Genomic DNA, 27,464 nt, shown 5'->3' with positions numbered 1-27,464 from the left:
ACATGAAGACCAGACATTTTTAAACATTAAATAACACCCCTGTTGTATTCTAATTATAATATTATCAAAATTAAGTATTACTCTGTGTATTAAATGAGAATTTAACTTGTCTTTCTCTTTTGAAACAATTCTCTGTCAAATAGTCTTTTATGTATTCCTCCCCAGGCTCCAGACATGGGAAATATAATTCCCAAAACATCTTTCACAACTCCAGATTTATGTGGGTTAAATTCTCTGTCATGAACTTCCCCTTTTTCTTAAAAAAAAAAAGTTTGCTCCCTTAAGGACAGAGTACCTATGCCCCATGAATTCTTATTTTCCCAATCTCAAACAATTGGTAACCCCACTTGTGTATCCTAGCACACTGAAATGCATTTTAACACCTGCATTTTAATGGAATTATTTGTTGACACCTTTGCACCCTCTACAAAAACAGGAAGCTACTCAAGGACTACACCAGTAGTAATTCCTATTTTTATCCGAACACCTAAAAGAATGCCTATCTGGGAAAAGGAATTCCAAAAATCCTTTGTTTAAGAAACAGAGATATCTGGCCTCCCGGGTGGCACAGTGGTTGAGTGCTGGGCTGCGAAGCTGCCCACAGCCTCTGCAGCTCCGGTTCAATACCTGGCAGCCAGTGAGGGTCCCACATGGCGCGCAGACCTCTCCTGCCGTGCCTGCTGCTCCCCTCAGCAGTACACTTCATCAGTCTAACTATTCTGCTCCCCACTCTGGCTCTGGTGAATTCTCTCAGCCTCCCGCACTTCTGACTGTACCCAGTGCTTGTATAAATAAATAAATAAATAAATCTTTAAAAGAAAAAAAATAAAGAAACAGAAATATCATGGTTGTCTGTGGGACTGGTCTCCCCAAAGGATCACATGTACTTTTCTCATTATGCCAAGTGTAATCCTCGTGTAATGTGTCACGTTAATATAGTAACAAAGGTCAATCCACTTGTTCCCATACTCCCATTACTTAAAGAATGTTCCCTCACTCAAAAAGTAATCACTACTCTTCTTCTTATGACCTAAGACAATGCAGTTGGGGTGAGGAAGGGAACATTATCCAGGTGTAAGTTTACTGTAAATGTGGGCTCTGTATCTAAGAATCTCATATTTACTCTCAGAATAAGATGATGCCATCCCTTCCTTGTCAATGTGAAGTCTTCCCCCTCTCTACTTGGTACCTCAGGTCTTTCACCTAGAATTTATGTTCCTTTCTCTCTGGTCAAATTGGAATCATTGTAATCAATCACAGAATCATTGTAGCACCCTTTTGTCCATTACTAAATTGACTTTAATTTTGCTAACTCATTTTGTTCTGCTTTGATTACTTATCCAACCCGAGAATAACCTAGAGGGGTTGGGGATGTTCCTCTTCACTGCATTAAGTTTTAAAAAAAAAGTCATTAGTGTGAGAAAATTTTTGGAATTCAACACACACCTTTCACTTGCTTTGTGACTCTAGGAAAGGAAATAGTTTCCTTTAAAATAACCTGGACACAGTATTTTACTCTATCCAGTTGTTGTGCAAGTCAAAGTAAATAATGCAAGGAAAAATATCAGTCTAAAGTAAATGGAGTAATAGTTTTTATAATAATGATTCTATATTCCAGAACTTCATCGATCTTTACTTTGTTTCACTTGGCCGAGATTTCTGAAACCTTACCAGAAATACCAAACATCATTTACCAGCTTATCTTGTGACAGAAGTAAAATGCCTAGTAAAATTTTAGGGAAAACAAAACTCAGTCTTTTCATTAGCAATATACCAGATCAATTTTTTTTTTCCAGAAATTGTCTGAGTTACAATCTGTAGGGCCTACTAAAAGTAAACAACAATAAAGTATCTAAGGAAAGAGGAGGTACCCATTGACTCAGGCAGAACACAGTTCATCTCAGCAATCTTGCTGTGAGTGCCTAGCACAAGGGGAGATGTACAAACAAGGTAGACTCAATTCCCTGACATGTATTTTGTTTAGATGGGCTAATTCCATTTGATAACCCAACTGACAGGATCTAAAAAAGCCTCCTTGATATCCCAGTTGTTAGAGCCTCTGTGCTTGCAGTTGTGGATTATTTTTTTCTCCTTTGTTTCTACTTATTTCCCGTTCTCGACCATATTACAAATTTTTTTACAAGAACAATTTAAATTTTGGGCCGCCCCTTGTGGCGCAGCGATTGAGCGCTGGCCTGAGAGGCTGCCCGCAGCCTCTGCAGCACTGGTTCTTTCCCTGGCCACCGGCAAGGATCCCACAAAAAAAAAAAAAAAAAAAAAAAAAAAAAACTTAAATTTTTTTCTACTTATACATTAGTATACTAAATACATTCCCTAAATTTATTTTCCAATTTTAATTTATTGCAGTAAACTGAAGTATATGTAAATGAACATTCTTAAAAAGAGGCCATCAGTAAATATTTACTGTACAAGCTACATTAGCAGAACATTTCATTTTGTTTCTTAACTCAGGCACTAAAAGTCAAATTGTTGGCTGGCCAACAATGATAAAATGACAGCCTCCCTCAAGACTACCATTTTTTCCACATTTCTCATGTATGAGGTGAGAAATAATCCCTCTTTTATTTTTTTCTTTCTTCACTGAACCCTGAAGTAGAAATTGTTTGATGTCTGTTTCTCTTCTCTACTTGATTTATCAAGCCAGTTTTCTTTGAAATTCCCAAGAATTTCATAATCTCTGGCATTTTATTTCTATTAATAGTTAGTGTTATCTGTCAAATTACCTGGCTAAATTTTGCATACTGGATTTTAAGTCAATTTACTAAAAGTTTTGGGACAAAACTTTATATTACCAGGTTGTATTTACTGTTTAAAAAAACCCAAAATCTAACAAAGATGAGATACTTTGGAAAAACAGAACATAAAATATCATTAATGTGATTACCATTCAGTCTAACAAAATAACTTTTATAACAAACAGGAAATTTCTGCAAGGCATCTAAGTTACCAGGTAAACAAAAGTATCAATATATAGAAGATTTTAAGTAGGAAAATCAGAATAAAAAAGGGGGGATGAATATCTTTGCATTAAAATATACTCTGACATATGTCAAAAGTACACTACATGGTCTGCATAAATTTCCAGTCTTCAGTAAGTTTGGATTAAGTCTGCTGCATGGACAAGGCTAGTACAAGGTTCATTGAAAGACAACAGTTTCCATCTCCCTCTTCCTAAATCGTAAGATAGGAGAAGATAAGCTAAGATAGAACATATGTCCAAAAGCACCGCTTTAGGACAATGCTGCCCAAATATGGCAGTGATGGAATCAGAACACCTATACTTTAGTGATGGAATCAGAACACCTAGGAGCAACACCTAGGAGTACTAGAAATAAGAGTTTTAACAATTTCTCAGGTAATTCCATGCGCAGAAAAGTTTGAGAAGCACTGCTCTAGGACAAGAATTAGAAAATGTCTTCTTAAAGAGTCTGATAGAAAATATTTAAGGCTTACTGAGTCATTTACTTTCTGTCACAACTATTCAACCTAAACTCTGCCACTTTAACACAAGAGCACCTCCAGAGACAACATCTAAAGCTGTTCCAGAAATATCTGTTGTTCTTTCCACTGTGCTTACACAAAACATGACTTGGAAGAAGTTAAAACTAAAGCCTGTCCTGTTAGTCAATAAACCCCTTTCATTTTACCTGCTTTGAGATTTCAGTGGGATTTAATATTCTTATTGCCTTCTTGAAATTGTTCTCTTCCCTCAAATTTCCTTTCACCAATTTCATGTATTTCTCTTACTTCTTTGTATTTTCTTTCTGTCTCCTTTACTACCTGTACTTGCTATACTCTTCTGCAGATTATTCTAAGGGCTAGAGTTCACAAGACCCTCCTACTCTTTTCCTTGGACAAAACTAGCTTCCTCTCACTTCTAACAGTATCTACATGCTAATGACTTTCAAATCTTTTTCTTATTAAGATTTTTCTCCTGAACTTTGAATATACAAACTACGAGTCAACTCCACATAGAGGGCACACAATTACCTAAATCAGGATCTTCCACCCCCACGACTCCAAGAGTACATACACACACACAAATAAAATAACCCATCTCAATAAATAGCAGCACAATCTACTACATTTTCACAATTAGAAAATGGGGCAACACCTCTGACTTTTTTTATCTAATCCTACCTGTTAAACTAGTCTTCAATTCCTATCAATTCTCTCTCCAAAGATCTGAACTACCACAAGACTCCTAAACCAACACAGTAATTCAAGCCCTGCTTATCAACACCCCATTCCCAGCTACATCTTCCAAAATTAGCCTTCCTGTTTTTATCCACTGAACACTACCTATGGATTCACTAAGACCTTTTACTATGGTCCCCATTATAGACATTTCTTTTAAGTCACACTCTGTTAGTTTAAAGTGGTGGGTGGGTTACTTATGTGAAGGTGTCTCTCTAATGGCTGCAGAATAGGAGAATGGATACTCTCAATTGTGTTCATTAGTGTATTAGTCCTACTCTTTCTAATCATTTCTCTGCCATGCTATTGCATCGGTTACTTTTGTAATGAAATTATTATGGATTGGATACCACTGAATGTTCACTCATACCACTCATATATCACATATCGATATTTTGCTAAGTAAGCTCTATATTACTTCAAGAGGTAACCTTATCTTTCCTATAAGTGATTTTCTTAAGCTAGAATTCTTAAGTTAAAGCTGTGACATGAAGATTCATTACTTAATTTTATTCCATTAAACTAGATTGTTCAAGCAAATTTCTCCTTCTAAAGTGGAAAGATTTTTCTTTAAAACACTTGAACTTTCTTTACATTAAATTTAAACAGCATCAGATCCCCACTATTATTGTAATTCCATGTCAATTATTTCAGTTACAACATTCATTTAACAGTTATTTTAAGTCTAGATACCTATTGAAACAACAGAGGAGTTTACCATTAGCAAACAAAATGCTGAACTGCTGTAGGAATAGTCATGGAAGATCCTATCACAGCCCCATGACTAATGCAATTCTGGAACATTAAAATTACTATGAAGTGTGTTCCAAATTTTGCCTGTGGCTTACTTAAAAAGACCAAAGACTAAGAACACAGTGCTAGGGCCTTCAATTCTTTGGTGGTAAACTGGGCGTTATATAAGAGCTCTTTCTGCATAATCTTGCCAAGTAAAATACTAAGGAGGAACATAACTTTATGAGAAACACTGCTTTAAGATAAAGTAAAAAGTTTTCATAACATTATTTCTGAAGGTAGCAGCATTTAATATACGTGAGGCAAACCTGTTCAAATGTATTTTAACTTATTTAATTACCTATGCTTCATTATATATAATATAGAATAAGGTATTTCATTGGATGAAAATGATAAAAATACAGACAACATCATTTGTTTTACTATAATGAGGACAAGTTGACTGCAAAATGCATAAAGTAAATTGAGAGGGATTAAATAAAAAGGAAATCCTGGACTACCCAGATACCTTTCTATGTATGCCATGCACAGATCACGGGGGTTGTGTGAGCCAACAAAATCAGCGATTTGGATAAAATATTCATTAAAGTCTTTCAGTTTAAAACATATATAGCTCGGGCCTCCCCGGTGGCACAGCGGTTGAGTGCTGGGCTGCAAAGCTGCCCACAGCTTCTGCAGAACCAGTTCAATCCCTGGCCGCCGGGCAAGGGTCCCACATGGCGTGCAGACCTCTCCTGCCGCCCGCTGCTCCCCTCAGCAGTGTACTTCAGTCCTTCTGCCTGTTCTGTTCCCTGCTCTGGCTCTAGTGAATTCTCTCACCCTCCTGCACTTCTGACTGGACCCAGTGCTTGTATAAATAAATAAATCTTTAAAAAATAACTAAAAATAAATAAAACATATATAGCTCTACTAGTTGCTAAGTTAAAAGCAACGCTTACCTCTAATAAGAAATGCAACTGTTGGGGGGGGTTGAAATTGTATGGGGAATATAAAAATAAAATTTATTATTAATTAAAAATAAATAAAATAAAATATGCAAAAAAATAATTCTGAATCCTCTACATATCACTTTGAATAAAATGAACCACAACTTCTACCTCACATCTTAAGAAAATTAATTTCAATGGTTGTGGAATGCAAGGGATAAAATAGTAAAGTTTTCAATGTAAATATAAAAAAAAAAGAAATGCAACTGTTTATGAAGAAAAACTTATCAAGATTTGTTTCAGAGAACTGAGAATATTAAATTCCCAGGGAATTCATTTTAATACAAAATCCATCTTCCTTAGTCCTGCTAGATAGACAGTAAATCTAAAGGGTAAAAAGCCAAGAAACATGTATTTTTTAAAACAAAACTTTTGAGAAACAAGTCATTCTAACTCATAACTGTTTAAGAATTGGATTGGATAGCACACCCCCAGGCCTGTTTTCAGATTTTTTTTATTTGTTTATTTTTTAAATTTGTTTATTTATTTATATAAGAACCGGGGTACAGGCCAGTTGCATGGGAGGGTAAGAGAATTCACCAGAGACAGAGTCGGTAACAGAACAGGCAGACTGACAAAATACACTGCTGAGGGGGGCAGCGGGCGAGACAGGAGAGTTCTGCTCACCATGTGGGTTGCTCCAAGGCCGGCAGGGATCGAACCTGCGCAGCAGAGGCTGCGGACAGCTTCACAGTGCTGTACTCAACTGCCTGCGCCACCATGGAGGCCCTGATTTGAGATTTCCATATTTCTTTTCTCAAATAAAGCTGTTTCTAAGTATAAAAATTAGCTCCATATTTTGCTTGTCATCTAAGTATTCTTTTCTTAATTGCTATGAATAGGACTTATATAAACAATAACTTTTGAAAAGAAGAAAAGAAACAGACTTTTTAAGAACATCCCTTTAAAAGCCACCATTTCTTTGATTTATCACTCTGATTTTGATGCAAACCAATTAACAGATGAAATAAAATTGACTAGTGGAGGAACCTGGAACAGATTTTTCTCTTTTCTTTTCTCTTGTTTTCCCCACTACATTACATGACACATGAAAGAAAAATGAATTCACCTTTGGTAGCTTAGAAGATTTAAAGTGTTCTTTTCTTGACTATTGAGCTTGAATAATTAGTTTAGGTATTTCACACTACTTGGCCTGTTTATAAATAAGGAAAGGGGAAAAAGTAAGTCTACTAAAATAAAGCAGGGGCCTCCCCTGGTGGTACAGCAGTTGAGCGCTGGGCTGCGAAGCTGCCCACAGCCACTGCAGCGCCGGTTCAATCCCTAGCCACCGGGTGAGGGACCCACATGGCGCAGACCTCTCCTGCCATGCCCGCTGCTCCCCTCAGCAGTGTATTTCATCAGTCTGCCTGTTCTGTTCCCTGCTCTGGCAAATTCTCTCACCCTCCCGCGCTTCTGACTATACCCAGTGCTTGTATAAATAAATAAATAAATCTTTTAAAAATTAATAAAATAAAGCAGCATTATTTCTACAGGAGTAATGAGAAAGTCAACAGAAATACAGAAAATAAAGAAAATGAACCACTTACAATTAGCATAAAAATACATGCAATTTAGGAAGGGAAGACTTTTCATGGAGATTAACAAATTGGATCTCTCAGAAAAATATAGAATCTGCCTTTTACTCTAAATAAAACCTCTCATACAGAAGATATTAAAATCCAAATCTGCAAATCTAAATTCACCCATAATACCCAAATACAATTGCACTATGAAATATTAGTATCCTTCTACAAATCACCATACAAATATTTATTAATTGCTTATTATGTGCTAGGTAGTATGGTAGGTGTTACAGAGAATGCAATAACTAAAAATTGGTTTTATTTAGCTAGGTTTTTATTTAGCTAGGTAATGCAATTTTATTTTATTTATCTAGGCAATGCAATAAAAACATTAAGGAAAGTTATAATTCAGTGAATCATATATGTCAAAAGAATGAATGATAGCAAGGACTTGATTTGGATTAGCCTAGAACAATGGATATAATGGAATTAAGTAAGCAATGAAAACAAAAAATCACAAAATGATTTAAAGAGAAAAAAATACAGAAATTTTATAATGGGAGATAAGGTAAAGTAGAGTTGACACTATGTATAAGAAGTGGAGAATCTTAGGCTCCAGATTCTTTAGCAGAGAACAATGAGCAATTAATAAAGGTATTTCAACTTGAGGGAATTTATCATGATTTAGAAAGGTTAAAACTAATACAGTATCAGCAACTATGAACTGTGTGAGGAAATGGAGATACAGGAGGTCTAAAGTTCAGATCACATAGTATAGGTAGTATGAATAAAAACAGCTTGAAAAGGATTCCTCAAAGAAAACTTTTCAAGTTTCAGGAGCTTATAAATGAGGTGCATGTGGGTTGAAAGCCTAGTAAAAGTAGTTCTGATTTACATGAATTTAAGGTAATGAATATCAACATGGCAATTTCTAATAGGCAGTAGGAAAATGGGCTCAGAGTTCAGAAGAAATAAAATGCAGTCATAAGATGCAAATATACATTATATATGGGAGGGAGAAAAATGCACAAGCATGAATTCAGCACTGGGTTAGATTATTATAAAAAGCTCTACTTCACACTACATGTAAAAAGCATTTCCAAGATTTTTTTTTTTAAGCTTTATTTATTTATTTATACAAGCTCTGGGTACAGTCAGAAGCGTGGGAGGGTGAGAGAATTCACCAGAGCCAGAGCGGGGAGCAGAGCAGGCAGAAGGACCGAAGTACACTGCTGAGGGGAGCAGGGGGTGGCAGGAGAGGTCTGCGCGCCATGTGGGACCCTCACCCAGCGGCCGGGGATCGAACTGGCGCTGCAGAGGCTGCAGGTTCGCAGCCCAGTGCTCAACCACTGCGCCACTGGGGAGGCCCCATTTCCAAGATTTTTAAATATATAAATTTGAAATACAAATAACAAATTTAAAAGAAAAGTAGAATAAAATAACCTCAGATTTGGGAAAAGTTTTGCAAAACATTCCTTTTCTCTATAAATGGAAAATCAATGAAATCATCAACATTAAATTAAAACTGTGTTCAAAGAACTATAACAAAAGTGAAAAAACAAGCTCAAACTTGAAAAAGAAATTACCAAATGATTAACATCTAGTCTAAGTAATGAATATCTATTACTGATAATAAACAGATAAACCAACAAAATATGCTAAAGGTATAAGAAGTAGGCAATTGGAAAATATCGACATATAAAATAAACATTTCAAAATATGCTTAACTTCAAAATTAGAGAAATTTGAAAGTCAAGCACAAATTTTGACTAGATTTTTACATATTCACCATTGACAAAAAAAAAACCTGAAATATCCAAAAATAATCTAAAAATTCTGAAAATCTAATAATACCAAATGGTTTTACATTTAACAATGAAAATGCTTACATAGTGCTGACTGGAAGGCCAATTCATTGGTCATTTTGGTAAATAACTTCATTGATCTTATCAAGTCAAATATGTACACAACCCATGACTTCGCAATTTCACTTCCAGAACATATCTTGTATATGTGTACAAATGCATATATAAAAGAATGTACACGTAAATATGTTGCTTTTAATATAAATTAGATGGATCTAATATAAATTAGAAAACCTTGTATGCCGAAATATCTAGACAGAAGACCTAATAATTAATTTTAGCATATGTTAAAAGAGAATAAAATATAGCAGTGAGGGCCTCCCTGGTGGTGCAAGGGGTTAAGACACAACCTATCAAGTTATCTGCAGCCACTGCAGCACAAGTTTGATCCTCGGCCAGGGAGCTACCCACATGGTGCAGCAGACCTCTCCTGTCTCGCCCGCTGCTCCCCTCAGCAGTGTATTTCAGTCAATCCACCTGTTCTGTTCCCTACTTTGTCTCTGGTAAATCCTCTCACCCCCCCACACACCTCTGGCCTGTACCCCAGTTTTTATATGCATAAATAATCTTTTAAAAATACAAACATGATATAAACCAACATTATCTCGACATCATCTTAATTTTAAAAAAACATGATATTTCAAAAACACATAAATGTTAAGGAATTACTTGTTTTAAGACCATAAAATTCAGAAAAACCCTTGGAACAAGAAGGAAGGTTTTTGAAGTAAAGAAACTCTCTGGGAATTCTGGTGATATTATTTCAATTGGCTTAGGGGTGCATGTATTCTGCTTTACTGTTCTTTATATCTTGTACACAGTCATATATAAAACAGTACGTATTTTATGCAATTTACATGAATTTTACATAGTTTCAAATTTTATTTATAACTCATAAAATGAATTATGTAAAGAAATATAAACATTTCATTCATTTCATATAGAAATAATATTTATAAAAGAAAACTTACTATATACTCAGAACTACTTGAATTTAGAGGAATGTAAAGAAGGAAATAAAGAAAAGGAGAGAGAAAAATAGGTGGTCAGATAAGTTTTTCTTAAATTGGATAATACAGGCTTTTCAATATAAGGAAAGAAAACAAGTTACATAGACATCAAGGGAAATAAGAACATAGAATAAATTAAAAGACATCTCATCATCTTGAGACAGTACTATACAGATGCACGAAAGGCAAAATAAGTTATAACAATACAATTTGAGATGATCTAAAGGCAGTGTATAAAAATCACCCCTGAAATTTTAGGTATAAAGAACAGATGTTAATGGAAATAGAGTAAAAAAAATATTTTTCAAATGGATGAAACCTTTATAAGTTTACAGAGGGTGAGAAAGACATGAGTTGGCTCATGGTGGGCTGGGAAGAAGGAACCAAAATGTAGGAAACATCTTATGAAAATGAGAAAGGAAAAGAAAAATCTCAATAATTGAGAGCTAATACGTCACTTTTAAATACATAAAATTACAATTTTGGAGCTTAAAAATCATAAAGTTGCAATTCGCTATATTAAATGTCTCACCCAACAATCAGAAATAGGCTACAAATTAAAACTGTGCTACAAAATTGCTTCATAGTTCGAAGAGTTAACCTTAACCCTTTTCATTCTTTTTTTAACTCACCACAACGTCTTAATTTAACTGAGTGCTCCTTAGATTTTTGAAAGAGTCTTCTTAAAGGGTATGGTAGAGCCTCACCTCTCCTTCAACTTTTTCCTCTTCCCAGTTTCCCTAGCTGCTAGCTCAAGATTATCTCCTAAGGGAGGCATTGTTTCCCTGGGAGCTCTCAGAACAAGTAGGTGCTCTCAGAACAAGGCTGAAAGCAGAGAGGAGAATCCAGAGTCCAGAGTCAGAAGCTTTAGGAAGCATGCAAACAGTACAGAAATGACAGAGACCAGATGCAGCAGTCCTGGTTGAAACCCAAGGCTCAAACCCTGTATGACTTGATGTGGCGCTGCCTTGTAAAACAAAACAAAACTTGGGCCTCCTCTGACTGGAGTTATTTCCTCCAATCTGTTCCCTCAGAAGCACACAGGCCTGACTGCTTTGTATTGTTCGAAGAGAGACTTTAGGAATTAATGATTTTTTTTGTGTGGTGTGGTTGTGATTAAAAAGTACCACTACAGGGACCTCCCTGGTGGCGCAGCGGTTGAGCGCTGGGTTGCGAAGCTGCCCACAGCCTCTTTGGCGCTGGTTCAATCCCTGGCTGCTCCCCGGCCACCGGAGGAGGGTCCCCACATGGCGCACAGACCCCTCGTGCCGCCCGCTGCTCCCCTCAGCAGTGTACTTCAGTCCTTCTGCCTGCTCTGCTCCCCGCTCTGGCTCTGGTGAATTCTCTCACCCTCCAGCACTTCTGACTGTACCAGTGCATGTATAAACGAAACAAACAAACAAACAAACAAACAAATAAAACATGCCTCTATTAAAAAAAAAGTACCACTACAAGTCTTCCTAATGCACATTTTCCAAATGATTCCCTCTAAATTAAGTCATAATTTTCTATTTTTCTTCATCCCCCAAAAGAATAATGGTTAATAAACACTATTTCTATAGAAAATTTTCCATTTTCAGACTGATGCCATTTCGCTCCCTCCAGGCAATGACTTTCAAGTATTGGCAATGAAGTTGAAAAAGTAAAATAAAAATTTCCAGTCCCTGCTTCTAAAAACCATAGTCAACCATTCATATGATGGTTAATCAGAGATGAAAGATACTGGACAATGAACAGCTCTTTTCTTTTTCTCTTTTTTAAGCTTAGTGAGCTATAGCCTGTCTTGGGCTAAAAAGGACCATGCTTTACTTAGTTATAAATAACTTTTATAGACTTTTACTTGGAGAACAGGAAGCATATTTTGCCTTTCTTATTTCCAGTTATTCCAATGGCAGCTGATAAATATATATCATCTCACCGTGTGTGAAGATGATTTGTTTGGAAGGTTACATAAGGGAGGTAACAGGACTGTTTCTGCAACCTGAGCTCTCCCTGAACTGGAGTGGGGTTCAAGACTGAAATTCAATTCAGGACATAACCTCTTCACAAGACAACCCACTGCATTTCAGTGAGCACAGTAGTAGATAGGAAGCAGCGAATAACTTGTCTCCTGTATCCTTTGCTTGACTATCTTCCAAAGAAAACCCTGATCAAGGACGATCCTACAACAAAACCACTCAAAACTTTTGCAACTTATAAGTCCAAAAGATGACTAAATAAATGAACTAGCTCCTAACTGAGAAGCAAATGGCAATGAGAATAGCATTGCCATTCTCAGCATCACAAAAGATGCAGCATCACAAAGACAGCAAGCACACTGACATTCTCAGAGGCTAGTAACCTTGCAAAGGGAACTCTCAATTTGAACAAGGAGCTTCCTGCTGACAATCAATAGGACACTCACAGTTGTATAGTGAGTCAATGTCATTTACTAACTGGGTAGCATTAAAACTGGCAACTCCATTTGTTAATAGCAACCCTCTTTATTTTCCAGGGATCTTTGGGCATAGCATGCCCTTTAATGAACAAGGAAACTTATTTGGCATCTGCGACACATAACTTGTTCAACTTGGAACCAGTGGTTCATAAAGCAAATAAAGGATTAGAAGCCACCCAGGTGTAGGAGATTAAGGACTTAACAGGCAGATGGAGGAGAAGAGCATCATCTGGACATTCTTCATCTTTATAACAACAGAAAGTTCCCCAGCGCTCCCAGCAGAAAGAATAAGCTTAAATGAACAAAATTTAGCCTTTCTGTTGACAAAGGCAGAATCCCTGAATACTTTTTTTTGGTTAATGTGGACTTGTCTGCAAAAATATGATTGCCATTCATAATATATAAATCTCTACCTAGCAGAAAGACAATTGAGTAATAGAAATATGTCTTGTCCCCTACAGGTCATCATCCAAAAATGTTGAACATCAGAACTTAGAGTCTACTCTGAACAGATGGGGTTTGAATAAATGACACTGTGGAGATTGTGAGTAAATGCTGAGTTAGGGCCCACCTTTGATCTGCCGAGCTCAGTCTTAAAGAATGACTTTTTAAAAACATTATTGTCATCACACTGCTCTGCCCATTACTCATCTGAGTGGTCCACAAGCAGATAGGAATCAAATTACACGAATCTCACCACCTGATTTGGAAGCTTCTCATAAGGGCCAACCCAGTCAGTAATATCATTCCTCCTCATTTCAAAATCCTCCAATTCAGACAGACCAATGTGGCTGTGCATCACACAGTAACAGTCTCATTTCTTACCATCTGAGGCACTATCTCCACCTTATAATTCGAAAACCTAAATACCCTTTTACTCCTGTCTTTTTCTTTTCTTTTTTTAAAATTGAAGTAACATTGGGCCTCCCCGGTGGCGCAGCGGTTGAGCGCTGGGTTGCGAAGCTGCCCGCGGCCTCTGCGGCGCCGGTTCGATCCCCGGCTGCTCCCCGGCCACCGGAGGAGGGTCCCACATGACGTGCACACCTCTCCTGCCGCCCGCTGCTCCCCTCAGCAGTGTACTTTGGACCTTCTGCCTGCTCTGCTCCCCGCTCTGGCTCTGGTGAATTCTCTCACCCTCCCGTGCTTCTGACTGTACCCAGTGCTTGTATAAATAAACAAACAAACAAACAAACAAATAAATAAATAAATCATTGAAGTAACATTGCATTATAAGTTACAAAAGTTGGGCCTCCCTGGTGGCGTAAGCAGTTGAGCACCATGCTGTGAAGCTGTCCACAGGCTCTGCAGTGCAGGTTCAATCCCGGCCAGCAAGCGAGGGTCCCACATGGTGCGGCAGACCTCTCCTGTCTCGCCCGCTGCTCCCCTCAGCAGTGTACTTAGTCAATCTGCCTATTCTGCCCACTCTGCCTCCAGTGAATCCTCTCACCCCACCCGGCACATCTGGCCTGTACCCCAGCTCTTGTATAAATAAATAAATCTTTAAAAAAAAATAAGTTACATAAGTTGCAGTTGTGCAACATTAAAAAATCAATATGCATAGGGCCTCCCCTGGTGGCGCAGTGGTTGAGCGCTGGGATGCAAAGCAGCCCACAGCCTCTGCAGCACCAGTTCGATCCCCAGCCACCGGCGAGGGTCTCAAAAAAAAAAAAAAATCAATATGCATATATACTACATTAAGTTCACCACTGAAAGTACAGCTCTATTCTTCACCACACAATTGATACTTTTTCCCCCAAAACTTACCTACCATCCTTTCCACTTTCCTTTTGGTCACCACTAACAGGTTGTAGGGTCAGGAATGGACACACTGAGCAGGTTTTCTATCCAGCAGACCGGATAAAAAAGGAGTCCTAGAGAGCCCTCAGTGGTTTTTGCAGGTCTTTTATTTAGATTTACTAGGCGTATGGCAGGCAGGGGCGCTGGGGGGCCAGGGGGCTAGCAGTCCTCCCAGCCCCCAGCAAATCCTCACTCTATCTGGGCTTTCTGGAGTTCTCTCTGCTTCTCTTCTCTCAGCTTCTCTGCTCCTGCTGGCGTCCCCATGACACCATCCTTAAAAGCCCAGTTGTAGGGCCAGGAATGGCCACTGAGTAGGTTTTCTGATCCCATGCAGACTGGGTAAAGGAGGAGTCAGAGTCCTCAGTGGGTTTTTGCAGGTCTTTTATTGGGGTTCACCAGGCATATGGCAGGCAGGGGTGCTGGGGGGCCGGGAGGCTGGCAGTCCTCCCAGCCCCCAGCAAATCCTCACTCTATCTGGGCTCTCTGGCCTTCTCTGCTTCTGCTGCTTCTTCTCTTTCAGCTTCTACTGGTATCCCTGTGACACTGCTCTTAAAAGCAGTCTTAGCGCAGGTATACCCACTCCAGGTGCCCACCATCAGGCATGCATTCAGGACCGCAGGGTTCTGTCATCTATCCCAGTGGCGGGAGGGCAGAAAAGCCTGATACTTTTTACTTTACCCTACGCAGGTCTTATAGGCTAATCATTTGTCTTTGTTTTAATTCATACACTTGGTTCCCTTCTTTTTATACCACATATATGTAAAATAACACAACGGTTGTAATATTTATTTCACTAAACATAATACCATATGTATTGTTTCAAACAGCAGGATTTAATTTTTTTTTTAATATCTGAGTGGTATTCCATTGTGTATGTGCACCATGTTTAATTATCCAATCCTCTTTTCACAGGCACTTAGGTTGTTTGCAGGTCTTAGCTATTGTAAATAATTCTGTAGGGTAAATAAAAAGTATCAGGCTTTTCTGCCCTCCCGTCATTATGATTATGACGGTCCTGAATGCATGCCTCATCGTGGGCACCTGGAGTCGGGTGTGGGCATGCATAAGTGGGTACACCTGGGCTGAGAGACTGAGTTTATAAGGGCGGCATCATGGGGATGCTAGCAGAGCCATGAGAACAGCAGAAAACAAGGCCACCAGAGAACTCTGGAGAGTCCAGGTAGAGTGAAGACTTGCTGGGGACAGGAGGCCTGCCAGCCTTCCGGCCCCCCAGCACCTCTGCCTGCCGTGTACGTGGTAAATCCCAATAAAAGCTGAAAAGCCACTGAGGGCTCCAGGACTCCTCCTTCACCCCGTCTGCATAGAATCATAGAGACCCTGCTCCGTGCCCTCCAGTTGCTACAGCAGGTCCCAGAGAGCTGGGACAGAAGGAGAAAGAAAGCAAAATCCACATAATCCACAATGGGATCAATATAATGGCTGCCACTGTCTCTGCCAAAACCAAGTGCAGTCTTTCTACATGTCTCTCCTTCACATGTCTCCTCAAAATCTGTGAATGGAAGTCAAGACAAGCAAAGCAAGAGAGAATCGAAACCACTGGTCTTCAGTGTTATATAGGTCCACCTGGCCACTCAGCACTCCCCCTAGGTCACAGTAACATCCCCACTCAAATTGAATTCTTGGCATACTGGGCCTTGTAGTCCAAGGTGGTTGGTGTAAGTCAGGGCAGGAAAATGGCAACTACCCTTCACAGAGGTATCTCTGTAGCATAAACTTACTGGCATCCCATCACTCGAGGCCACGACTAGAAAGTCATTATGAATATACAAATAGTCTGGCATCTTAAAGAGGGACTAGAATTTACACACGCTAGAACATGACCTTAAACAAGTACATATGCTCTCTCAGTCCTTCTAGTATAAAAACAGTTGTACTTTCTATAGTGCAACAGTATTATTGTGAAGATCGTATTTTTCATAAAAGATTATCAAACAAATATTATCTTTAAGGTACACCCAGGCCCTTTGCAAAGAGGATCTATATTCTACTTGGTGGCACAAGACATAAAACTATCTGAAATATCATAAGTCAAATGCCTAATTAGCAATGTGAATAATAAAATTTTTAAAGAGAATTGAGGTATCTATCAAAGGGTCTGACAGAGTGAGCATAAAGTTGGGTCTGAAGGGATAAACAAAACCTGGGAAGGGAAAGGGAGAAACAAAATAGGAACAACCGAAGGTAGATACCCTATATAAATTCAAACACACCAACCAAATTTCCCAAAGAACAACTAGAGCAATTTGCAGTTTGACGAAAGCAGAGGGTGCCTGCTTTAAAAAAAATGTCAAAAAAGAGAGTTTGGAACAGATAATTCTGGTTAAACTATAAAGGATCACAATTGAAAGAGAAACATTTTTGACTTTAAAAGAAACATTGGCAAAATCTGGGACGTTTAATAGCAAATCAGCACCTCGGAAAGCAATCAACTTGTCAGAGAGTTTAAGACAAAGGAAAACAGTCAAGAAACTGTTACCATTCTGGAGATAGGACACAATAAGAGTTGTCACTAGAAAGTAAATAGTAAAAAGACTAACGATTGTGCATTGAAACATGATGAGATCATGAATGTGTAAATAAGATCCCTTGATAAATCTTTTAAAATTGTCAAACTCTCAGATTTGTAAAGTTCTAAAAAAACTAGAAGCTACTTATCTCATCTTTGAAAACTTCCCTTTTGACTACTTTGCCTGTCTCTATCTTTCCACAAGGCCAATATCTGCCCAGACATAGGGCTTTCATCAGCTGTTCTCTTGATTTCTAAATGCATCTCCCTGATCTTTCAAGTGCCTAGGTTTTTTATGCCAATCACATCTCCAGGTAAGGATCACCTACTCAAACAGTTCTTGAAACCACCTACCACAATGTGGTTTCCATGACTGTCTAACTCTCACATTATTCTTATTTTTATTATCTCTTTAGCATTTATTGTATTCTGGTCTTATTTGCATGTATTTATTTATCTGCACTTACCTCCTCCCACCTCAAGAGTGAATGCCTGGGAAAACAAGAACCTTGAGACTTATTCAGCACTGTACATTCCCAGAATTCAAGAGATTGCTTGGCACAGATGAGGTTGCTCGATAAATTCTTGTCCAGTAGATAAATAAATGAGTCATCCACAGTAAACTTCAGAGAGAAAGTCAATATTTCTGTTCTCCTCAGGATGAGTTTGGTTCCCTTGTCGTCCTCAGTCTTGAAATATTCCAGTCTTGAAATATTACCTTAAATGCTGTGAGAGAATCCCAGATCCTTTTGATGCTGCCTCTTTTTCCCTTTGCTAGCTTAAGTGAGTGTCTCTTGTTTGTAAATAAGAGCTTTAAACAGATGACTTTGCAGTATTATCTCTTTCAAACCAGGTAAGATATATGCAATGAGGTGACCAGCTATCGTCCCATATTGCAGGGGCTGAGACACAACAGGGTCCCACATGAGTCATACAATAGTAAGAACCCCGAGGACAGAGCACAGGACAAATGATATCTAGTTAAACCTCTACACAGTATGTATAATGGTCCTTACTTTATTCTTTACCAACATAAAAAATAAGACGACTTCAACTTCTAACTCTCATGTAGCATGTCACAATAACTAATGTAACAAACATTCAATAAATAATTATTTCATTCTTTATGATTCTACTTACTACCCCTCCCCTTTTGCCCCCCCCCCCAAAAGGGGAAAAATAAGTAGGAAGGGGGGGTGAGGGAATAAAAAGAAAAAAATAGCAATGAAACCAAAAATATAAAAATTCACTTTATGAGGTTAAACTGACTCCATTTTGTAAGCCTTACATTACTAAAGGTCACAATAAAACCAGAAGTGTTTTTTAATATTAACCCAGAGAATTGCTGTATCTGTTTCAAAGTATAATATTTTCACTGTTAGTGCAAAATAACAAGTTCTAACATTTAAACCAAACTTTGATCTCTAGATACTAGCCATTTTTCACTTTTTATTACTTCATTGGATTATCACTTGGTATAAGTTTATGCATATAGATCTTATTTTTAAATATAAATTGAGAATTGATTTATTGCTTTTAGAAAGCTGAGAAGATTTTTTTAAAGATCATTCAAATAATATTAAGAATCTAATTCCCATCAGGGAATTCCAGTGATGTGTGCAATGATTATTTATATAATTAACTGCAGAAATAACATGTAGCAGCTAGGTTTGTAAAGACAGTTTTAAAAACACCTTTTGAAAATTAGGACAACTAAATTTAACCATAAATTGTCCACTACATTACATAAGTGGATGTTTTAATTTACCGTGTCCAAAGTTTGGTTTCCTTTACATTCCATCTTGAATTACTAGCAACAAAATAATTAGAATCTATATTTCCTAAAGAAATAGTAAAAAAGAAAGACTATAAATGTCTGTAGTGTCATTATTCCCCTCCTACTACAATCTCGCAATTGAAAAACACTAAAATAAATACACACTTTTATTTTTCTATTATGTTCTAAGAATTGAAACTGAAATCACCACAACATAAAAGTTAAATTTTAGATAAAAATATACTGTCACCCAGTTTTGTTTTTCCCTTGAAGAGTCAATATTTTGCTCACATACCACATGTGGTCTAAAATGAAGGAAAGTCAGTCTTTGAAATGGAAATGGACAAAAAGGTCATGAAGAAATTCAAGTTGTAAAGAAACTAGAAAGCCCTAAAAGGGGGGACAGTGGGGGCAAGGCAATTCTAATTATCAAAAGAAAGAGGAAAAAAACCTGAAGAATTGATTTTAAACCATTATTTTCTATGTAATGTTAGTACCCTGATAAATGGACAGCCCTGTCAGAAACATCACTAATCTGATTAGAATTTTTTGTGAATTTGATTAGGAATCATACTTCAGTAGGATACATTTTTAATACTGGTACACGAAGATCAGTCCATTAAATGTGTGTTAAATAATTAATACAGAGGTATGGAATCAGAAGTGTGTTGAATCAGATTGTACAACCCAGGCTGAATGCATGTAAATAAGCAAAGAAAGAACTGGTTTGTTTTTTATCATTCTGGAGCATCTGTCTTCCCACTTTCTCTTGGCTAGAACAAACTCCTAAGGAAAAAAGTCATAAAACTGAACAAACATTACCTGACTCTCCTTAGAGTTCATTGTTTTTCAATCAACCATTCAAAAGAAAATGAATATATTCATGAAAATATTTCTCAAAAGTATCAGTGAAAGGACACTTGACAGCCCCTGAAATCAAAACAACTATGATTCAGTAGAACAAGAAAAGACTTCTGTCATATCCTTGTAATAATTACTGTGTTAACTAGCAGGACTCTTGATTTGTTTTCATTTATTTAAATATCAAGTTTCATCAAGGAATCAATACAGAATCTAAAGTAAAAATAAAGCAGATTCTTTATAATAAAAGCAAATCACTATCAGGAACCAGGGAGAAGTCACATTCACAGGGTCAAATGTTTTAAAACAATGACTATAATAACACAGGCATTTCTCCCAACCAATTTGGAGTATTATTATGAAACAAATAGAGAATCATTAAGATGAAACAAAAGGTTGCTTTAATAGCCTATCACAAAGAAGGTATTTACCAGTATAAATGTGAATAAAGGTGGCTACATTCAACATTTACTGTTGCCATAACTAAAATAAGCCTATCTAGTTATGGGTGACTCCAGAAGTCACTGCCCTGGATAAAGTTCAACCACTTAATAACCAGATTAAATTACTAAAGAGGAAAAAGAGGTATCATTTAACTACGAAAGAAACAGAAAACTAGTCCATGCATGAAGGTAAGAAGTATTCACTCAGCACTTGGTCACATATGAAAACAAAGTAAAGCCAACAGTATCCAGTGCAGTTTCTTACACACAGTAAAAATCCAACAAGTGGCCTTTGTTTCCTTTCTTCTTACTACTTTCCATCATTGACTCATGGACCTACAGTTCTATTTACATTTTCAAGTACGGAGTTTTGTCTTTTCTTCACAATAGAACTGAAAAATAGGATTTTTTTTTCATTCACAGATAAGTATTCTTTCTTCTGCCATATGTCTCACATGTGCTATAAATAGTCTATGTGGACAGACAGGATTGCATGAAAGTAGAAGAAAGACATGATTTGGTTTATTAAGATTCTTTGGGATGAATAACAGAATACTCATTAAGAAGTTGTTAAAATATTTTTACTTTTATGACTATTATTATTTTGCCTCAAAGCAGGACCTTATATATTTCATGGATAAGGTATGTACTACTTATATATTTCTGTTATCCATCCTGGTATCTCCATCCTCATAGTTATAAGGTAACTGCAGCTCCAAACACTGTTATCATGTCTCTCCTTTAATCCCAGAGGGATAACTTTCCCAGAAGTCAAACACCCCCCCCCAAAAAAAAAATTCCATCATAACTCATTGGCAATAACTTTGTCACATGGCCGTTCCTACAGAAATTATTTTATTTGTTTTATTTGCCACGTTTACCAGTTGCTAATTCTACTTATTTTTATAGGTCTCACATAAGTACTCTGGATTCTTAAATTGATTGCAAAATACAAATAAAAAGAAAAACAAAACAAAAATAAAACATTGAGGTATTGTGCCAGTATTGAATGTCAACTGAAGATCAGCATACCCCTAAAAGTATAATTTTCCCCACTCTGGAAACCTGACCTGTCTTATATGTGTTAAAGTAAGAAAGTCGGGATGTCAGCCAGTCTGGAGGGAATCCTACTTACCTGGAAAAAAAGTGAGGAGATTGACTATTGAATGATTAATATCTGCAACACATACATGATAATGAGTCAGACCCATTTTTAATGCTTACAAACGATGATATTACAGCTATAAGATATATCTAATGCTATGCCCTGAATGGTGCTGCTCTCTTCTCCCATTCATATGTTGAAGGACTAAACCCCTCTGTGACTATATTTGAATACAGGACCTTTGGGAGGTAATTAAGTGTAAGTGAGGGCATAAAGTGGGTCTCCAGAGACACCAGAACTCTTTCTGTCCACCATGGGAAGGCAAAGTGAGAGGGTGACTATTGGAAAGCCAGGCAGAGAACTCTTACCAGGATTCAAATTGGCTGGCATCTTGATCTTTAGATTTTCCAGCATGTGAGAAATAAATTTCTATTGTTTAAGCCATCCAATTTGTGGTATACTGTTATGGCAGCCTGAGCTCCTTTCTACATGGTTGAGTGAGGACTAGTAAAAATTGGAAGAGTTTCAGGAGCTGAAAAAAGAGTGGTTTCCTCTCTTCTTCACTCTTCACATGTTGCCCATGAGCATGATCTAACTTCAACTCTATCCCCAAAGATTAATATTTTAGCAATTTTATATAAGCAAACAGTCACCCAGTCTAAGTTCCAATCTTCTTAGATGCAAAGCTAACAATATATCTGGAAGTATAAAGTGTTCAATTGCCAAAATATCAGTGCAATGCATGTTCACATAATCTTTAAAAAAGAGACAAAAGGAGAAAATCTCATGCCTGCTCAGTTCTTACATTTTTTTTTTCAAACCAATGGAAAACATTAAATAGAAAATGGGTTGCATGAGTTCAGGGTTTGTTTCTCAATGAATTAGGGGGTAAAAAAGAGGCACATTCTGCTATATAATCACTTTCAAACGTCTGGCCAAACCCCCATAGTTTTCATCACGCATCATTTTTGTGATTAATGATGTGTGCCCAGTTAATGGAAAACAGCAGATTAGGTTTCCACTAATAGTTTTGGAAGTTGTATCTGCCTGCCTCATTTGGTAACAACCTTACTGTTCAGTAAGAAAGTAATGGATTAAATCCCAAAGCAGAACTTACTTTTACACATACAAGACAGGTCAGGTTTCCAGAGTGGGGAAATTACACTTTTAGAGGTATGCTGATTTTCAGTTGATATTCTATACTGGCATAATACCTCAATGTTTTATTTTGTTGTTTTGTTTTTATTTTTATTTGTATTTTGCAATCAATTTAAAATCCAGAGTACTTATGTGAGGCCTATAAAAATAAGTAGAATTAGTAACTGGTAACCGTGGCAAATAAAACAAATGTAATAATTTCTGTAATTAGTAGATTGAGCTGAAGAGACCTGTATTGTTCTGAAAACACAGGTGAGAAACAGATCTTTATATGTGTGTGTGTATAAATGTACATATATATAAAATATGTGTATATACAATGCACATGTGTGCATATATATTTTAATATTCACATCAACCCAAAAAGTATTATTACTTAATTATATATTTAAATATAATTACATATATATATACATTACATATCAAATATATATTATAATATCGCTGCAATGTTTATGTCATAAATCAAATTTGTATTTGTTTGTTCTATTTCACTAAAGTTAAATAGGTGGTTCCTAATAACTGTGCATTAAGAAAAACAAAGTGGTATACTGGAAAGACACTAGTATAGGAATAGAGGAATCAAGAAGCAGGAATTTAATCCATTTCTGCCTCCAAACTGCTTTACAAATAAATCTATCTTGCTTTCATTTTGTGTACTACATTTTATGTTTATCTCCAGTAAGTCATTTTAAAATTGCTATATAGCTTCAAGTTGTATCTATGCATATCTCCTATTTCCCACCTGAACTAGACACCTCAAGGGTAGACACCACATCAGATACAGGTTTTTCTCTCCTACAGTGCCAAGTTAGACTACAAAATTCTGAAGAGGGCTGTTGCATATATATTCTGAAAAGAATAGTATGGAGGGAGAGGAATAAATAGGCAGAGCATAGTGGATTTTTAGAGCAGTAAATAAAAATATTCTGTATGATACTATAAGGATAGATACATGGCATTATATGTTTTTCTAAACTGCTGGAACATACAATGTCAAGAGTGAATTCTCAGGTTAGTAAGAACTTTGACTAATTATGATGTATTAATGTAGGTTCATCAATTGTAACAAATGAGTTGTTACAATGTAACAACTATGGGAATGGCAACAGGGGGAAGACTATGCATATGTGCAGATTTGGGATACAGGAAATATCTACCTTCCACTAAATGTTACTGTGAACATAAAAACGCTCTAGAAAATTGTCTTTAAAAAAACATAGTATGCTTTCAATACAGAAGAAAATGCTTGATATATATTAAATTTAATAGTTTGCTGATATTTTACATATCCATCATAACATTAACCTGTTACAATAAACAGATTCTATATTCAGATATTTTTTAAAACACTTCATATATATTAATACATTTAATACTCAACAACCCAATTAAGTAAGTACTATTCTCCTCACTTTCCAGGTAAGGGAAATGCAATCAAAGGGACTGAAAACAGATCCAAGACTGCACAACTGGTAAGCAGTAAAGTCAAGATGACCCAGGGAAAGGATGGTCCCCAGAGTACATGGGCCTTACCCTGAATTGGGAGACAACCAAAATTCATTCCTTGGAGGACCATTCTTTAATCCAGAATGTCATGTATCTTATTATTTTCTTTTTTCAAATCAGAACTTAAAAGTTTCCTGAGGTTTAAAACTAGCCTCCCCTCATTATTGAACCATCCACAACTTAAGTAATTAAATCACCACATCAATATTGTATCTAGGCATCTGGCAAGATGTAAGGCATGGAAAGACAAACCACACCAAAGATACACCTGTTTCAGATTTTTACTTCAACAGAAAAAAAAAATGGTAAGGCAAAGAGTTAGCGGTAAAGTGTAATTTTTATTTCCAATTCAAAGAGTATGACTTTCATACAAAAAATATCCTAAACTAATTATAGACAGTATAAAATAGCCCCAGGGTACTGGAGCTAGTTTCTTTGTGATGGTTAAAGTTAGATAAGGAGTGGGCAGGTTAAAGGGGCAATAAGATAAGAAGTGTCTCATAAAGTAAAGATAAAGGAGTTTCCACTAGAAATATAAGAGAAGAGAATTTTTAAAATAGGGCTTTTGTAAAGGATTAAAGAATAAGTTTGGAGACTATAAATCAGTGTAAGAGAAGATGAATAGACTGTTGGACCAATATGAATAATTTCTATGCACATCATACCTACTTAATCTAGTGTCAGGGAAATAAGAAAAAATAAGCAGTACTTCTTTTAGAATGAAAATGAGTAAGCTTCTAGGATGACAAATTGCAATGGCTAAATTTTAATTTTTAAAGAACCATAACAATTCTGAATTAAGCAATAGTCTAAAGTTTTGCATGCTATATCCTTATAGTGAAAATAATACATAAATATAGTTTATGTTATGCTGGTTGTTTGTAATAACTGATGCGGATACAGCTAGTATCTAAATAACACAATCAATGAAAACATCAATCAAGGAATTTATTGAGCACTGAGCACATGAATAAAAAATATTCTACTCTGCTATTTGCTTTCATTGATTGTGAAGTTTTGCAGGTTAAGGAAAAGATATGTGGAAACACATTAAGCAATCATTTAAGAAATGATCTATAACTCAAAGTTTTATCTGTAGCAGAGATATTTATGCATAGGCTTTATGTATTTAGCAATATTTTCTCTGACAGGAGATCTCCAAAAAGATTTCACTGACCAGGTTGAAACTTAACACAGGCAATTTTTACACTGCTTGCTGAAAAATCTGCGGGTACATATAACCTAGGAAGTCATGTCGTGTAAAATGAGACTAAACAATGATATATTCATCCATCTTGAGGCACTATAGCACAACAGTAAAGTTAACATTACAGAAATATGTGTCATTAGTATAAGCTATTAATATCAATGAAAATAACATTAAAAAGTTAGGGAAAAGTAATCCTATATATGCCATTTCTTAATTATAAAGGAATAGAAGTATGATATCATAGATTATTTGTTAGATTCATTGATATCTATGGGTTTTTTTTAAAGATGCAACTAGCAAATAGCAAATATGATTGAGTACAGGCAACTTGACATCAGATCCTAATTTTTTTAAATAATTTTTATAGATGCACTGCTTAGGTTTTAATTTACTTTTAGGAGGCTATCTATTGACAATGTTGTGCTGAATCAGCATTTTTTTCTTTTCATAGTTATGTTAAGCTCTAAAGTCAGTGTAAAGACAGTGCTCTGTAGGGGTGACCCAGCAATGACAGTCATCAAGCCACTGATGTCACTGATGAACCCACTGATTTTGCCTTCAGTGCTTTGGCATTAATTTCATATACCTCCACCTCTATCCACCCAACCACCACAGATGCATTCCTCCAAAGGTGCAGGATCTATAAAAGCAGATGGCTCACCCAGACAGAAAAGAAATACCATTCTGCTCAGGAATAATGGAATCAACTAGAACTAATGAAAATCCATTGAAATCTCAACAGACAATCCCTGGACTAAGAACCTTAACGGTAAAACCACACCTATGAAGAATCTTTAAATAAAATGAAAAAAAAATCAACTCAAGATGCATGGCTTTCTCCTCCCTCGGGAGTAAAGATGAGCCTAATCTGGATTATTTAAAAAGCTGAAATGAAACTGTTCTTAGCTTATAAATTTCACACTAACAACAATAAAATATATCTTTATATAAATGCATCATCATTAGGCTTAACAAGAAGTTACAAACAGGCAAGTTTTTTAAGGTTTAATCTCAAAGTCTAATTCAAAACTGAACTTTGAAAAGAACTTCATATGTGCAGGCACTAAACCACATGTTGATGACTGTTGAATAACTATTCAAATTGGTAAAGAACTTTTTGTTAAACCACATAAACTAAGTCACACAAAATACAAAGTATGGGTTGATACTGTTTGTTTTCTGATTGAATCATAATTATATCAAACATTTCTGGGAGGAGAGGAAGGATCCAACGACATGCTGATAATTTTTCTTTCTATTTTATGCATATGTTTATACTCCATGTAACTACAATATATAATTATTCAAAATGCCCCCCTTTAGATAACATATTTCATGAAACACTATTTCATGTCTATTTTACAAACATTATCATCAAGAAGTCAGTAAATCAACGCAGCATGACTATTACATTCAACTCAAAAAAACTATTTCTTCCTGAAGAGAGCCATAATCTATCAATAAGTAGCTCTTTGCCAAACAACCAACAGATTTTGAACCTAAGATTACTTTTTTCTAAATATAGAAATAGTTTTTCTACTTTAAAGGTTCTGTGTCAATTTTTTAAACATTTCTTAATGAAGACTGCTGAAGGACTAGAGAGAAAATTTCTCATGCCTATTGGGCTAGTACTTATCCCTGATTATTATTACAACACAGGCAATAACATAAAGGCCCAAACCATAAGAGAAAAGATTACCTGATATTCATTAGGCCAAAAGGTGCTCACTGCTAGCTCAGCCCGAAGCCAGTCTCTACCCGTGAATCCAGTCACATTCCAAATTGGATTGGCAAGTGGCCCTTTATTCACCCTAACTAATATGTTCAAAGTGCCAGGATTGAGCCCTTTCTGGCTATATAACAGGTAACTGAAATCAATACAGTGAGTGTCATTCTCCTTCATTGTAGGCAGCTGAAGTCTGGCTTTTTCTCCAGTGTCATGATCTGAAGAGTCCACGATCATATAGGAACCTGAAATGACATAATATACAATAAAGCTAAGTATATACATAACCAAAAGGGAATATATAAAAAAAGAGTAATAAAAATAAAATCAACACATTGAGAATTAAATTTAACTCAGAAAGACGATGTCTGCCAGAATAAAGCAAACAAAAATATCAAATAAGTAGACAAACTGAAATCTTTACTAGTCAACAGACATTGTTCAAAGTATGTAACATGACTTAACTCACTGAATCTGTAAAACAACCTGTTATAATTACTATTTCACAAATTAAGAAATTGAGGCAAAATTAGTCATTACTCAAAGTTAAGTAGGCCAT

At 36.4% G+C, this 27,464-nt stretch overlaps 1 protein-coding gene across 7 annotated transcripts in view; it reads right to left on the bottom strand.

Moving 5' to 3' along the window:
- The window catches only part of PTPRK (protein tyrosine phosphatase receptor type K), a gene marked incomplete at both ends in the record, with an annotated part of 521,692 nt that overhangs the window by 292,880 nt on the left and 201,348 nt on the right, over positions 1–27,464 (bottom strand). For 6 of the 7 annotated variants that reach the window (XM_084227965.1, XM_084227961.1, XM_084227963.1 and 3 more), the window contains one exon: positions 26,879–27,150. The exons of the other annotated variant lie outside the window; for it this stretch is intronic. In XM_084227965.1, the coding sequence (XP_084084091.1) occupies positions 26,879–27,150 (272 nt within the window). The remainder of the gene's footprint in view (positions 1–26,878; positions 27,151–27,464) is intronic. 7 annotated transcript variants of the gene reach the window in all.

The sequence above is a fragment of the Talpa europaea genome, assembly GCF_964194135.1.
Source record: "Talpa europaea genome assembly, chromosome: 2".
Classification (NCBI taxonomy): Eukaryota; Metazoa; Chordata; class Mammalia; order Eulipotyphla; family Talpidae; genus Talpa; species Talpa europaea.
The sequence above is the reverse complement of the archived record's forward strand: the minus strand, read 5'-3'. Positions and strand labels throughout refer to the sequence as shown.